Source organism: Camponotus vicinus, unplaced genomic scaffold (assembly GCF_025532165.1).
Source record: "Camponotus vicinus isolate PSW18456_S1 unplaced genomic scaffold, iyCamVici1.0 SCAF_3, whole genome shotgun sequence".
Classification (NCBI taxonomy): domain Eukaryota; kingdom Metazoa; phylum Arthropoda; class Insecta; order Hymenoptera; family Formicidae; genus Camponotus; species Camponotus vicinus.
Genome location: NW_028141967.1, coordinates 20,154,747 through 20,168,792, shown reverse-complemented (window position 1 = coordinate 20,168,792; position 14,046 = coordinate 20,154,747). Strand labels below are relative to the sequence as shown.

General features: G+C 27.6%; 3 protein-coding genes across 9 annotated transcripts; all 3 read right to left on the bottom strand.

Annotated features, from left to right (window-relative positions):
• Positions 1 to 468: 468 nt before the first annotated feature.
• On the bottom strand, positions 469 to 4,101 carry Dbp73d (putative ATP-dependent RNA helicase Dbp73D). The gene is made up of 6 exons (XM_083093907.1): positions 3,145 to 4,101; positions 2,327 to 3,054; positions 1,961 to 2,173; positions 1,677 to 1,887; positions 1,108 to 1,542; positions 469 to 899 (listed from the first exon to the last, which is right to left on the bottom strand). The coding sequence occupies exons 1-6, from the start codon at positions 3,165 to 3,167 to the stop codon at positions 515 to 517; spliced, it is 1,995 nt and encodes a 664-aa protein (XP_082950033.1). The 5' UTR covers positions 3,168 to 4,101; the 3' UTR covers positions 469 to 514.
• Positions 4,102 to 4,682: 581 nt separating this feature from the next.
• On the bottom strand, positions 4,683 to 13,427 carry LOC145969367 (uncharacterized). 7 transcript variants are annotated; one of them, XM_083095433.1, is made up of 12 exons: positions 12,886 to 13,427; positions 12,507 to 12,755; positions 9,889 to 9,949; positions 9,548 to 9,733; positions 9,188 to 9,469; positions 9,022 to 9,108; positions 8,825 to 8,941; positions 8,224 to 8,301; positions 7,886 to 8,095; positions 7,066 to 7,253; positions 6,154 to 6,313; positions 4,683 to 5,069 (listed from the first exon to the last, which is right to left on the bottom strand). In XM_083095433.1, the coding sequence occupies exons 4-12, from the start codon at positions 9,729 to 9,731 to the stop codon at positions 4,936 to 4,938; spliced, it is 1,440 nt and encodes a 479-aa protein (XP_082951559.1). In that variant the 5' UTR covers positions 9,732 to 9,733; positions 9,889 to 9,949; positions 12,507 to 12,755; positions 12,886 to 13,427; the 3' UTR covers positions 4,683 to 4,935. The 7 variants fall into 7 exon arrangements, with proteins under 7 accessions (XP_082951559.1, XP_082951563.1, XP_082951558.1 ...); XM_083095437.1 differs by lacking the exons at positions 12,507 to 12,755; positions 12,886 to 13,427 and adding an exon at positions 10,033 to 10,495; XM_083095432.1 differs by lacking the exons at positions 12,507 to 12,755; positions 12,886 to 13,427 and adding an exon at positions 10,037 to 10,495.
• Positions 10,740 to 12,498, bottom strand: LOC145969106 (uncharacterized). Its single transcript, XM_083094962.1, has one exon. It carries the CDS (start codon positions 12,459 to 12,461, stop codon positions 10,740 to 10,742), a length of 1,722 nt encoding a protein of 573 aa, XP_082951088.1. The 5' UTR covers positions 12,462 to 12,498.
• Positions 13,428 to 14,046: the final 619 nt, after the last annotated feature.

Here is a 14,046-nt window from a genome sequence, read left to right as displayed (position 1 = left end):
GCTATAATGAAGCATTTCCTTGTAATTTTATTTTCAGTATAATAAATAACAGTTTATGTAATCAGTTCTGAGCAATGAGATTATACACAGCAATAATAGTAAATAACTTGTGTCTGCGTCGTTATCCAAAAGGAACGATGCCGTTTATCTTTTGTAAAACTGTGAATACCTTGCCTTCGACGGAATAAAAAATAATGGGAGTAATAATTAGTATACAGTTCGAACGAGATATATCGCGACTATCTATAGAACGAATTACGATAGGGAATGAGCATGATGTACGATACTATTAATCTCAGACAATAAAATGTTATTATCGATGTTACCCTATTATCTGTATATGTTTCTGTACCTTATACAGCATGGAAAAGAGCTTAATATTAACAATTAAATAAGTATTAACTCTATCAGATGCACTTTTTCGAATAGTAATTGGACAAATAATACGGGAGAGCTTACACAGGAAAAGAACTTATAACATTTTTTCTTTATTTTTCTTTTTTGACATAAAAAATTATTCTATATTTTTATTTTGCTTAGTCACATTCGTCACACGTCTACGTTTAATAGCTTTCATTTGTTCTAAGCTTTCATTTTTCTCCTTCTCAAGAATGTCCTTTAATTTTTTAAGATGATCCAGATAATTATGTTTCGCCATATCATTCAATTCCATTCGTTCGATATTCGGCACGACTTTATGTGCACCACTTAACATTTGCTTAAATATCCCAACTTGATTAGGTGTGAGCAAAGTTATTGCAATGCCCGGTTTACCCGCTCGCCCGGTTCTACCGGCTCTATGTATATAGCCTTTGATGTGTTTCGGGACATCATAAGATACGACTAGTTGTATATCCGGAATGTCCAAACCTCTAGCCAGCGCGTCTGAGCTTATTAATCTAGTCGAGCAATCAAAATTAATTATAAATTATTGAAACTATTTCTAAACAATTTCTTCCTTTACTTTCACGAAAAGTACAATCTATATTTATTTTATTTTTTTAATGAAGAAAATCAGAATTAAAAATTAAATCATAATCTTAAAACAGAAAAAATTATGTTCTATAAAATTAGAATTATTTTACGTTGATAAAATGTAAAACTTACATATGTATCTCAGCGCTTGCGAATTTGCCGAGGACACTTTCGCGTTGCTTCGGCGCGAGTTGTGCGGATAATTCTCCGACCGCGACATTCCGTTCCGACAAGAGTGATTGCATCAAGAGCGCCAGTCTGTGCGTGGTATGCCCGGAATTCGTGAAAACGAGAGTCTTGGAAATGGTATCGTGCCTCGTCAACAGCTGATACAGCGCAACTGGTTTGTATTCGACGTTGCATTCCACCGCGAGTTCCGTCAGTTCTCCCGGACTCGTATAACGTCCGACGAAATCACCCGCAATCTTGTCCAAATTTACGTCCGTATCTTTGTCGGTCACAACGGTCGTAAACAGTATTGGTTGAAACAGCCCTAACCAGCTCAACTTCTCAGGATCTTGCGACAAGGTTGCACTAAATAATAGTTTTTGAGCTGGCGTGATTTTGCTGTTAAAAATTTAATAAATTAATATAAGTGACACATAAAATAATCGTTATATTTTTATATTTAAAAATTGTTCCCATATCAGAAAATATAATATTTAAATATATTTTTAATATTTTTCTACTGAAAAATTAACCTGGAGTGCACATTTCCAAGTGTTAAAATAGGAGCACGAGAGTGAGGCTCAGGTAAATACTGCATCCATTCCGCTGCGCGATCGGCTTCATCGATAACAAGAAATTTTAAAGAATCCAAGGAAAATCCAGGAGTTTTTAATATATGATCCACTAAACGGCCAGGCGTTGCAATTATAATATCCACTGTGGAGAAATACTTTCCCCTTTCAGCTGTATAAATATTTTTTTTGCTAAGTTTTTATACATTAATTTAAATCATTAGGTACTAAAGATAAATACATACTTTTCTTAATTATACTATTTTGCTCTTGTTCAAACGAAAATGCACCTGAAAGCAAGCCCACTTTTAAATTTGTGTGAGATGTATAAGTAAGCATTACTTTATGAACCTGTGCAGCTAATTCTTGTACTGGTAGAACAATTAGACAACGTATTTTTGGTACCAATCGTGTTTGCAGTTCCTGTATAATTGGCAATACATAAGCCAAGGTTTTGCCTGTAATAAAATTTAAAAAAGATAATATTAAAAATAAAAGAAACATGTATACATTTTATCATAAAATAAGAAACATACATATTTTATCATTTCAATAAGATCACATATTATACAAAATTATTATAATTATTAATTATTATTGCAGATATTTACCACTTCCTGTAGGAGCAGATACACAAGTATCTCTCGGCCATCGCCCTAATTTCCTATCCATGTTACACTTGTGTAACCATTTTATGACATTAGATTGAACTGGAAATAATTTAACAATGCCATTAGTCTTTAAGACTTCTATCAATTTAGCATCCAAAATTGAATCTAATTCTTCCAAACTAGGTCCGCTATTCAAATCAGCAGATATAATCTCTGGATGTGCTAGCCAGTCTGGCAATACTCTTTTAACTTCACGTTGCTTTTTTCGAGATTTTGTACCTAACACTACAAAATTATTCTGCAAAGGTATTTCTTTTTCTGTGACATTTGCAGTATTTGCTAAATTTTCAGTATCATCTTCTTTTTCATTTGCTAAATTTTTATTCTTTTCTTCTAATTCTTCATTTTCTTGTGCTACAGCATGTTCACTCTCATCATCTTTCCTTTTCCTTTTCTTTTTTGTCGATGTTTTGACCATTTCTGTAGTTTGTTCACTAATTTTTTCATTAAGTCCATTTTTTATCTCAATATGTAAATCATTAGTTTCATCTGTATTAAGACTTTTCTTCTTCTTTTTCTTATGTTTATTTAAATCATTTTGATCAACATCTAGTGTGGATTCATTATTTGCTGTAGCTCTTTGTTTTTTACGCTCTTCTATTTTTTTTAACAATTCAGAAAGATTATTTGTTTCATTTTCAATTTCTTCTTTGTCTTCACCTTCATATCTGTATAAAATACATACATATTAAATAAAAATTAACAAATAATACGTAGACAAGATTACCATTCTTTAATAAGTATTACATATTATTTACCTATTTATAACAAACAAACTCATCTTCCTAAATTTATCTATCTCTCAATAACAATTCTTTAAGCTAATGCAAAACTACACATGATTACACGCGATTTTAGGTTATTTCATATTTCATGACGTACTAGGCTGCCATCTTTTGCGGTAAATTGAAATACTTCTGACACTTTTTTCACTCTATCGATAAAATAGTTTTAGAAATACAAACTTTGACGCAGTTATTAGCTCTTTTCTTTCTTTATATTTTTACCAATATAACTGTTTATATTTTTATCAATATAATGTAAGAAAATATATTTTCTTTACAACAAAACACGATTCTATGTAAAACTCAAACAGTCTTCGAAAGTTATTTGATCGAACTCTAAATATAAAAATTTAAAACAAAAATCAATGTTTAAAATTCCTTGTTAAAAATTTCATGTTACATTGAACTGCGACATAGTTGGATTTCACGTTGATCGTAGCCGGAAGAAAAGTTGCCATGGAAATGTTTGTCACTTAGGAAAAAGAGAAATTCGTGCTATGCGTTTGTCTCGGAAATGTAACGTATAAAGAAAAACACATGTCGTCGGACTGGTTTCAAGCGATCGTGCCTTTTTGACGTGACCTTATATATTATCGTCACTGTTCTTGTCTCGCACGAAGATCCGCGTTTCATTTATCATATACATCTTAGGAGCGTTAAATAAATAATTATATTACATCACTATACCACTCTTAGCATTTCGCATGCGATAGCGAAGAGATTTCGCGTTTCTCTCGGTCGGAATAATTTCGTCGTGCCGTGCGCGACGACCTGTCAATAATAGCACAAAAGCATAGCACGTGCAGCGCGGAATAGTAACACGTGTAGTATGATGAGGAATAGCGAGCGAATAACACGTGACACAATCATGCTACACTTAATTACGTCTAAGAATTTTATAGCATTCAATTTCTTTTAAAACTTATTTTAATTGTTACAGAATTTCATTTTCTTTAAGATGTTTAATTGTCAGTATCTAAAAAAAAATTGACGGTATACCCAGAAAACAATATGTAATCAAAAAGATTTCTAAAAGATATCGCATTTCTGAACCTGATAACTTAAAAAGGCTTCTAAAAGATCATATAAAGATACCAGAATGTTATCTAATGCGCCGTTTTTTGAAGACAGAAAGATATCACGAAAATGATGTCTGAAAGACTTCTTAAATTGAACGTCTTTAAGATATCTAAATTATGTCAACATATAGAGTTCTTATTTATGATGTCTAAAAGAGATCTGACACATATGAATTTCTGATTCAAGATAGAATTCTATATAATTTTCGTTATAATTTTATGCGTCATATGTTTTAATGTATACGTGTATTCCGATATATATTTTATTTTGTATGTATTTTACGTTATATTTAAATGTTTTCTGTATTACAGATACATAAAATTTATAACTAGAATTCTGTCCCGAATTCTGTCTTGAGTTATTATAGATTGTGTAAAATAAGTATTAGGGAATAAATCATGTTAAACATTTTCATATTTATTATTTTTATTATTGCACAAGAATAAAAATAAAAATTGATTTAAAAAACTTAATATTTTTAATAAGTATTTTTCAAAATCAGGAACGAGGAGACATTATAAACTCTAAAATATGAAAGAAAACAAAATTCCTTAACACAAAAATAGTTTCTATAATAACAGAATTAATAAAACCCCCCTGAAAAAAATCCTGGATACGTCCATGTCATTATTATATTATTATATAGTTATTATTATTATTATATAATATATTATTATAAAAGTCTTAATCATCCACTGACTCATTTTGAATTTCTTCTTTTTGTCTTCGATTTATTCGATCGCCGGCATGTTGCAACCATGATTTTAATACTTTCTGTACATCGGCGATAGAAATATTCCGATCAGTAACGAGAGTTTCTGAAAATAATTTCAATATGTTTTAACAATTCGTTCGTAAACAAAATTTTAGCAGAAATTTTATTAAATTATGTGGGTCTCTTTTTTATAATTAAACCCTTTGCACTATTTATTTCTGTCTTTTTTATTGCAAAAGAAAGACAAAAGAGAATTAGCGCAGAGTACAGCTGAACAGACATCGACGTTATGTTTAGCTGTACTTTGCAGACTTTTGTGCTTGTAAAACACGGGTTTAATTAGAACACAAATAATACCGGTCTTGCAGCCAAACTGTGATCAATTTTGCTACTAATTTGTTGTTATTTTGCTAACATTTTACTAATGGGACAAACAAATTACTAAAAATGTATTGATTTAGTCATATAGAACATAAATATAAAACATTTTGAAATAAAGAAACGTTTATATACGATATTATGAGTAGATTAGTAAGAAACTAACATATATATGTACGTACAATTAATACGATTAAAAGTGACTATGAAGATTAGAATGTTGAATAATATGAGAACGTCTAAAATGTTTAAAAAAGTTGATAAAAACTATATATATATGATTTGACAGAATAATTTTTAAGTTATTATTGATAATAGTTAAAATAATTCGGCAGATAATAAATGTTTACAACTTTTTATCATATTATAATTATCAAACTCGATAAAACATATTCGTAAATTACTATAAACATTAGTTGTGTTCCAAAATTCACTGTCAGTGCTAAAAATCTATAGTACACGTGTGTGTGTGTGTGTGTGTGTATGTGTGTAATGTAAACTACAGATTTTTAGCACCGGCAATGAATTTTGGAACTTAGCCATTGTAACTGTACGTGATAGAGTAATATGAAAAAGAAATAGTAAAGGAATATGTTAATATATAAATAAAAATATGTCAAACTATATTTTTTCTTATATTGAAATTATAAAAAATTTTTTCTTATTTTCATAAATGAAATGTGTGTTTTAATAGAATATAAAACTGAAATAATTTTAGAAAATTGTCATTGTAAAAATGGAGTATAAACAAAAAATTATTTTAATTTTGACATATTTCCAGAAAAAGAAATAGGAAATGAACCATATACCAATAATGAGATTAGTGAATTTCATGCTCTGAGTTTCAATCTTATTTTTTTTATTAGTCCAAGTCATTTGGTAAGCTAACGTATCAGCTATCGTTAAACGCATAGCGTTTCGTACATGTTTATGTGGGGTTATACCTCCTATTGTCCGAATCATTCTTTGCTGTAAAAAATATAAAATATGCTTGTGTTGCAATTTATTATTATTATCTTGGTAGTATCGATAATTTTTAAATATGTTCTTTACTACTATATTTACTACTATTAAACTGGCACATTTATAAATAAAAATCACTAAAAGTTAGTAATCAGCATTTCCTTAGAAATTATTTTTATATTAGATTCTTCCATTTCAAATTTTAGTACGTTTTGGTACTAAATTTTTCCAAAGCAATATTCTTATATTATGACATAAAATTCTAATTGATTTTTAAAATAGTACAAAAACAACAGCATTTAAAACAATAAAATTTTAATTTCAAACATTAGTTTTACTGTTAATACTTTTACCATATACTATTACTGTCGCTTGTACAAAATTAAAGAACGTTTTACACGTAAAATAACGAATTTGCAGAATTGTTAAAAACTGTTACGTTTGTATACATGTTTTCAAATATAAAAAAGTCCACATGAAAAAAAATTAGAAAAATTGTGAAAAGAGACAGAATTTTTTAAAATCTTTAAAAAAAATATTATATCTTTGTTTATAGAATATATGTAGAATATATAGAATATATGTAGAATATAGAATATGTTCTCTTCATTTCAAGATAATTGGTTTTTTTTTTTTGAAAAACACTATACAATTTTTTTAGATTTTTGTTTTAGATATTTTTATCATGTTGCATGTCTTGTAATTTAAAAAGATATTTACATTTAACTTTAATGTTTTTATTAATAAACAATACTTACATATTGCAATCGAGTAGTAGAATCTTCACAAAGTCTTTTATTAAATTCATATAATTTCTTAACATTGAAAATCGGCAAATCCAAATCAATATTTTCCTCTTGTAACTGGTATGGATTTGAATCTAAAAGTATTTGTCGTATTCCTATCACAGTACGCAAAATCGTTGTAATATCGTTCCGACAACCTCCTATTTAGAAACAATTGCAATATAAATAATGATATAAGTAATGATAAGTAATTTGTCTTTCGGTTTATAAGTAATGATCGAGTTCACAATTGTTAGGAAATAATTCTGCTATTTCTACTAGTAAATGTATGATTGCTAATATACATTAATTACATTTGCAAAAGTGATATTTAACATCCTTTAGGATATTATTCTAATAAGCAAGTATAATTGTATTTTCCGTTATCCTTATTATTTGATATACATGCATTGTTTATTATAATCAATTTCGATTAATTGACCAAAATTTGAAGATAGTTAATATTTGGGAAGTATTATTTTGTTTTCAAGATTTTTGTGAAAAATTTTCATTTTATTTGATCATTACATAATATAAATAAGATAATATAATCCATATGATGGAGAAAAACAGAAATTAATGTCGTGATAAAACCATGTTATGATATTTATTATCTAATTATTGTGGATCAATCATTTATTATTGAGAATAATAATAACAGTTTTTAAAATAGAATAACTGACACATCACAATAATAAAAATAAATTTAAAGAAAAATACTGTGAGATTATAAAAGAGAGTTATGACATTAATTTTTAGTTTTTGTTTTATCGAATATAAGTGGGAAACTTACTGCAACATTCTTCATGATTATCTATTTTTTGCTTTTGGCCTGTATTTTCTGATGTCTGCATTTCATGATGACTGCCTGATTTTTGTTCCTTGTCTGTTTCTGTATTTCGATCATTTAGTTGTTGTAATTTTTGGATATTATTTTCACTATTCCATGATTGATTATTGCCATTTTTTTTATTATGTAAGATTCCAACAGGTAATGGTATATCTGTTTAAAATAAGATTTAAGTAGATTAAAAATTTATTATAAAATAAAATATTATAGAAAGAAAAGAGTAAGCACAGCATATGTACAACGAAAGGTACAATTTTATATTTTACATATAAAAAACTCACTTGTTACAACAATATTTTTGATAGTTGGTTTTTCTGACGCTTTTGATTTTGATTTAGTTTCCGTGATGCATGAAGGATCTGTAATAACAATATAAAATAAGATATAACAAAAAATATTATTATTTTATAAATAATTTAAATTATTAATAAAACGAATATTCATTACATTTATTAGTTTTAATCTGAACAATTGATATATTCAATAATATAAAAAAATAAATAAGGCTGGTATACGCTTAAGCAAATAGAATAAAATCAAGGTCAAGAAACGAGCAAACTGTAAAGTTAAGGGATGATTAAATAATTTAATTAACATTATCTTTGATTTAAGAAGATTAAGTGAAGTCGAAATGTCTCATTATTTATTATATTATTATCACTGATGTAAATTAAGTTATATAATCATACCGGATGACTTTATAGTTTGCTCGATTTTTGACCTTGATTTTATTTTATTTGTTTGATATATTCAATTTATAATAAACGTGAATTTACATCGAAAATAGTTTCTTTTTCATAATTTTTTCATAATTTTTCTATGCAACTGGTAAAAAATTTATTAACTTAAAATATAAAATGTTATTATATAAAAACTTTATACCTTCATGCGTAAGTATATCAGCCTGTAATTCTAAAGAAATATCTTTTTGAATAAAGTGAGGAAGATCTTCAGAAAATAAAGGTTCGTCTTTCTCAAAAATGTGTCCCTTAGTGCAATCTAGTAATATACAAAAATTTTATATTATGAAATAGAAAATATTTAATTATTTCTAATATTTTTTATAAAATATACATCACCATTTTCATTCCATGATTCTTTAATCGACATATGACAAAATTCTCCTGCATTTAATGATTTGTAATTTGTTGGAGGTTTATTATTACCTGACGGAATTTATTTTAATCCATTATTATCACAAAATATATTTAAATAGTTTCAAAAAAAAAATTATATAACACATACATGAATTTTCTGCTGTCTCATCTATTAGATTTTTATTTGTTGTTTGGTTCATTGAATGTTGACTACTCTTTTTCTCAATAGCTTTTGTCTTTGTTTGACTTTCCTCTTCTTCCTCAGAAGAAGAATTGGAAGAGGAAGAAAGAAAACGATATGGTTTTTGAATTGCACGTTTTTGTGAAACCTCAGTATTTTTCTTTTTTGTCACTTCCGCAAGTGTTTTTTCATCATTCGTTGAAATATCTAAAGTATTGTTTTCCACTTCTCTAGCTTCTTCGAAAGTATCTTTATATCAAATGTAAAATAAATATTTAATTTCTATAAGTTATATATATTGGAAAGAAATATTTATCAATTACATACCGAAAGGTCCTAACAATTTGGAATATCGAACTGTTATCCACTTTTCTTGAGGCTTCGTTCCTTTTTTACTTTCATTAGTAGCATTCTTATTTTTGGGTGGCCATTTGAAAACTTGAGACTTCAAGATAAGCCAAGAAGCCGGTATTGTAGCGCACCATTCATCCCAAAAAACAACAAAATACATGTCTGAAAATTAAATTTTATGTATTTTATTAGTTTTATGTGTAAATAATATTTAAATTATTAATTAGGTATAAATTACTTTAATTAGACTTATATTTATCTCAATTATTTATGTTTGTTTTCTAAATAACAATAAATAATATTCAAGGGCAACATACCGCAGTATAATTCCTAGGTTAATTGATCAAAATCGTCAAATCCAAAGATATCTTTTCCATCCTAACGTAAAATAAATAATTGTTAGCAAAATTTGTCACAAAGTATTAAAACACGTTTATGAATAATATATATAATACTTATACGAACTGATTACAATGGGAAATATCATACAAAATAATGTTTACGAGCTCTGCGGTCAGTAAGGCCTGTTGTTCACCGAATGTTAAACAAGGATAAGCAATGAATCATACGCATCATGCATGAAACGGAACGCAGCCTATGGGTGCGTTTCAGGAGACACTATTCGCGGCGCGAATTTCACGCTATTTATCGCTATAAGCTGTTTGCGGAGCTAGCTAGTAGCGCGCTATTAAACGCAATAATGACATCATTAATGGTAGTTGGTAATTAATTATATACATTTTTTTTATTTTTTTTATTTTTGTAGATGACATGTCATCTTTTCAGGCAATAATACAAGGTTCAAATAGGTTACAGTCCTAAGGTCTATTCTTTTTAGCTGAACTTGTTGCACTGTTAATCTTTCCTCCTTTTCTCTCCAACGTAGAGAAAAAAGGATGTAGTTGTAAATGAAAACATTACTGATATATTTCATATTAATGTTTAATGTTAATGAAAAAATTATAAATGATATAAAATCATAAAATATATTTGACATGATATTCACTAAATTTATAAAAAACAAAAATATAAAGTGTTCAAGTAAGGCAATAAAATATTTATATTAATATAATTATATACATTATAATAATATATTATATAATGAATATTAGAAAATATTTTTTTCTATTTTTGATACGTATGTAAGTATTCATACATGTTATATTTTTTATATTGCTGTATGTATAAGAGGTAAAAAACAATATGATTTTCCATATGGAACACATACAGCTTTTGTACAAACATCATCAGAATTAAAAGTTTGTATATTTGACCATGTATTTCCTACAACAATGTTAAACTGTAATGAACTTATAGGATAATGCTCAAGCTCAACTGGATTTAATAAAGTTTTTCCTTTTAAAATTATGTTGTTATTATAAATACAAATATTTGTTATGGACAGAATATTATTATTTTTTAAATAACAAAATCTATTATTAATTTTCTTGACTGAAAGTGTGAAGTCTTTATAAACAATATTATCGAATGAATCTATTCTTGTTTCCGCAGACTTTTTGGCATTAAAATTTTTTACTTGTGGTTTTAAAATTGTGTCTATTTTTTTACAAAAGTTGCAATTAGCTCGTTCAACAATTCTATTAAACAATTGTTGTAATGGTTTATCACCTTTTTTTAATTGTTTCTTTATACTAAATAAGAAACTTTCAAAAGGAAAACTGCTGAAAGAATCTAAGTTGCCAAATTTTGCAACATCATTAGATAAATGGATTAAATTGTGAATATTATAAATCATGAATTCTTCTCCATACAGATGTTGACATGTTTTTACAAAATAAATTAATAAATCTTTAGCATATTCATTATTGATAATACAATCTGTTTTATGGCATAAGATTCTAATTGCACAATGCAATGCGTTAAAATGTATCATATATTTATCAGATAAATAATTTTGTAATATAACAGGACCTATATATAATAAAAATAGTCGTAACTCAGTAGCTTTCCACCGATCAATTTCATCTAAGCTGCGGGTTTTTCGTGCAAATTCTGCTGGAATCCATTTTGAAATACGTTTCAAACTTGCAGATATTTTTTTTATCATATTTGCACTAAACTTAACAGGCTTAAACTGTCCTTTAACAAAAAGTTGTAACATTTTTTTTACGACACCAAGGCAAACAAGATGCATATAATCGAGGGGAAATTGACTGATCATTCCTAAGTTTACTTGTTCAAAAATAGATGTTCCATTGTGATGATCTTCATTTTTTCTTTCAATGAAGTTTTCATCAGTTCTTAATTCTGCATTGAGATCAAGAAATATCATTCTATAAGAGATGTATTTACCTCGTTGTATGCATTTTGAACAGCCAAAGTAACCATTAAATCCTTTTGTACATGTTACAAAAGATCGAGCTGGTGTATCACAAATGACCGCCCTAATTGTTACTTTAAATTGTAAATTTCCATCAAACTGGAAACCCTCATCATGTAATGTTTTATATTCTTTAATAAAATCTTGAAGAAATATATTAGGACATTCTGGCTTATTATATCCATGATAAGCACCAATAATAAATGGTTCAGCAATTACTGGATAAATTTGACCTAATATTGGATATAATTGACTTTTAGAACTTTTCGCCAATGGTAATCCATCTATATTAATATTTATTTGAATATCATGAGATACTTTATTTATATCCAAAGCTCTCAAATGATCAATTAGGGCGTTCTTTAAACCGTAATGGAAATATTGACCTGGCGATACATCGCGTAACATAACATTTTTTGGTGTATGCAAAAGTGTACGTGAATCCAATGGAAGATTTTGTAACTCGCTAATATTTTCAACACTTTTTAAAACTTTTAATAAAGCTCCTGTTGCCTTGTGACTGATGTTAAATCGACATACCCATTGCATTAATTCTTTTTTAAAATTTAATTCTGTTTTTTTTGTATTAATTACCTTGTATGAACATAGTTCAGTGTCCATTTCATTACTTAATACTTCACGTACATGACATTCATTTTTATGATCACAAACTTCTGTTTCAATAACCGAATAATTGTCTTGTAATACATTTTCTTGTGGTGGATACACATTATCATTAATATTTTCTTGATTTGAACTGCACGTTGGATTGCAGATTTTACGAACAAGTCTCCGATTCCTTTGACTTTTAGATAAATTTCTAAACGCTTTTCGTTCAGACATCTGAAATATATTAATCTAAAAGTTTGCGGTATCTATAAGTGTATTATTTTCATTCATTATAACCTAATAGAGGATTAATTATTAATTTATTCTAAGATTAATATAGTATATCAGTTAATGTTTTACTTACTGCGAAACGTACCGTTGTTCTGTATTTTTTATTATATTGTACTAGCACTTATTAAAAGCATTAAATGTCTATTAAATTCACTTCTAAGCACTAAATTTCTATTATTGTATTGTACTACCAATAAAAATGTATTTTTATTAGCACTAGTACATACAATTTTTTAGGTTAAGCCCGCCTCTTGAATATGTTATTTTTATGATATCTTCTTAAACATTAAATGGATTTCTCATTAAAGATATCATAATTTTGTCTGGTTTCTGAGCTGTCCATATAACAGCGCATGTGCATTTGAAGGCTCAGAAACCATACAACATAATGATATCTTTTATGAGAGATCAAACTGATATCATTTAGCATGATATCAAAAAGATAACAATTTCAAGAAATCTCTCAAATGAGATATCTTAAAGAGTTCTCTTAGTAGATGCCTCTGGTAAATGATGATTATGAGATACCATCTGGATATCATTTTCAAGATAACTAAATGTTTTCCTCAAGAAGTTCTCCTAAAGTTTTCATTCTGACAAGCGTGTTATCTGGGTATGTTTATACATATACAAATAAACAAATGCTTGTAGCTTATGTAAAAAAAACTGATTACACGTATTTTCATCCAATTTTAATTCTAACTAAACGATATGATCCAAGCTCTTGAAATAAGAAGACAGGAAATTCTATTTTATAATTATATATAATATATAAAATATAAAATATATGATAAAAATGAAATAATAAGATCTTGGGTTATAATCGTTTCCCAGCAAACACCAAGTAACAGTTATATAATTGTTAGTTATAATTTCCTACTCAACAATATAATTGTTATCTAACACATAACAGTTATATAACATGTAACAGTTATATTGTTGAGTAGGAGATTATAACTAACAGTTATATAACTGTTACTTGGTGTTTGCTGGGTTAGAATTTTAAAGCTGAATTAAATTATGTGTAATATTTTACATTGGCTGCGTTCAGCAGAAAAAGCTGCTTTGCAACTGTTGTAAAATTCGTGAGCCTGATTGGTGTATGCTCTTAATTTTGACTGAATCTAAGAGCATACACCAATCAGATTCACGAATTTTACAACAGTTGTAAAGCAGCTTTTTCTGCTGAACGCAGCCATTGTTTTTGCATAAGCTGTAGCTATATTTGTATTAT

Excerpts from the sequence above, each read along its gene's own strand:
- Dbp73d (XM_083093907.1), bottom strand. The coding sequence starts at position 3,167 with ATGAGTTTGTTTGTTATAAATAG. Across the intron at positions 3,055-3,144 it reads AGTTTGTTTGTTATAAATAG|ATATGAAGGTGAAGACAAAG; the intron begins GTAAATAATATG and ends TATTTTATACAG. Across the intron at positions 1,888-1,960 it reads AAATAGTATAATTAAGAAAA|CTGAAAGGGGAAAGTATTTC; the intron begins GTATGTATTTAT and ends ATATTTATACAG.
- LOC145969367 (XM_083095433.1), bottom strand. The coding sequence starts at position 9,731 with ATGTATTTTGTTGTTTTTTGGGATGAATGGTGCGCTACAATACCGGCT. Across the intron at positions 8,302-8,824 it reads TGATATACTTACGCATGAAG|ATCCTTCATGCATCACGGAA; the intron begins GTATAAAGTTTT and ends TTGTTATTACAG. Across the intron at positions 7,254-7,885 it reads TAATCATGAAGAATGTTGCA|GAGGTTGTCGGAACGATATT; the intron begins GTAAGTTTCCCA and ends GTTTCTAAATAG.
- LOC145969106 (XM_083094962.1), bottom strand. The coding sequence starts at position 12,461 with ATGCAATGGGTATGTCGATTTAACATCAGTCACAAGGCAACAGGAGCT.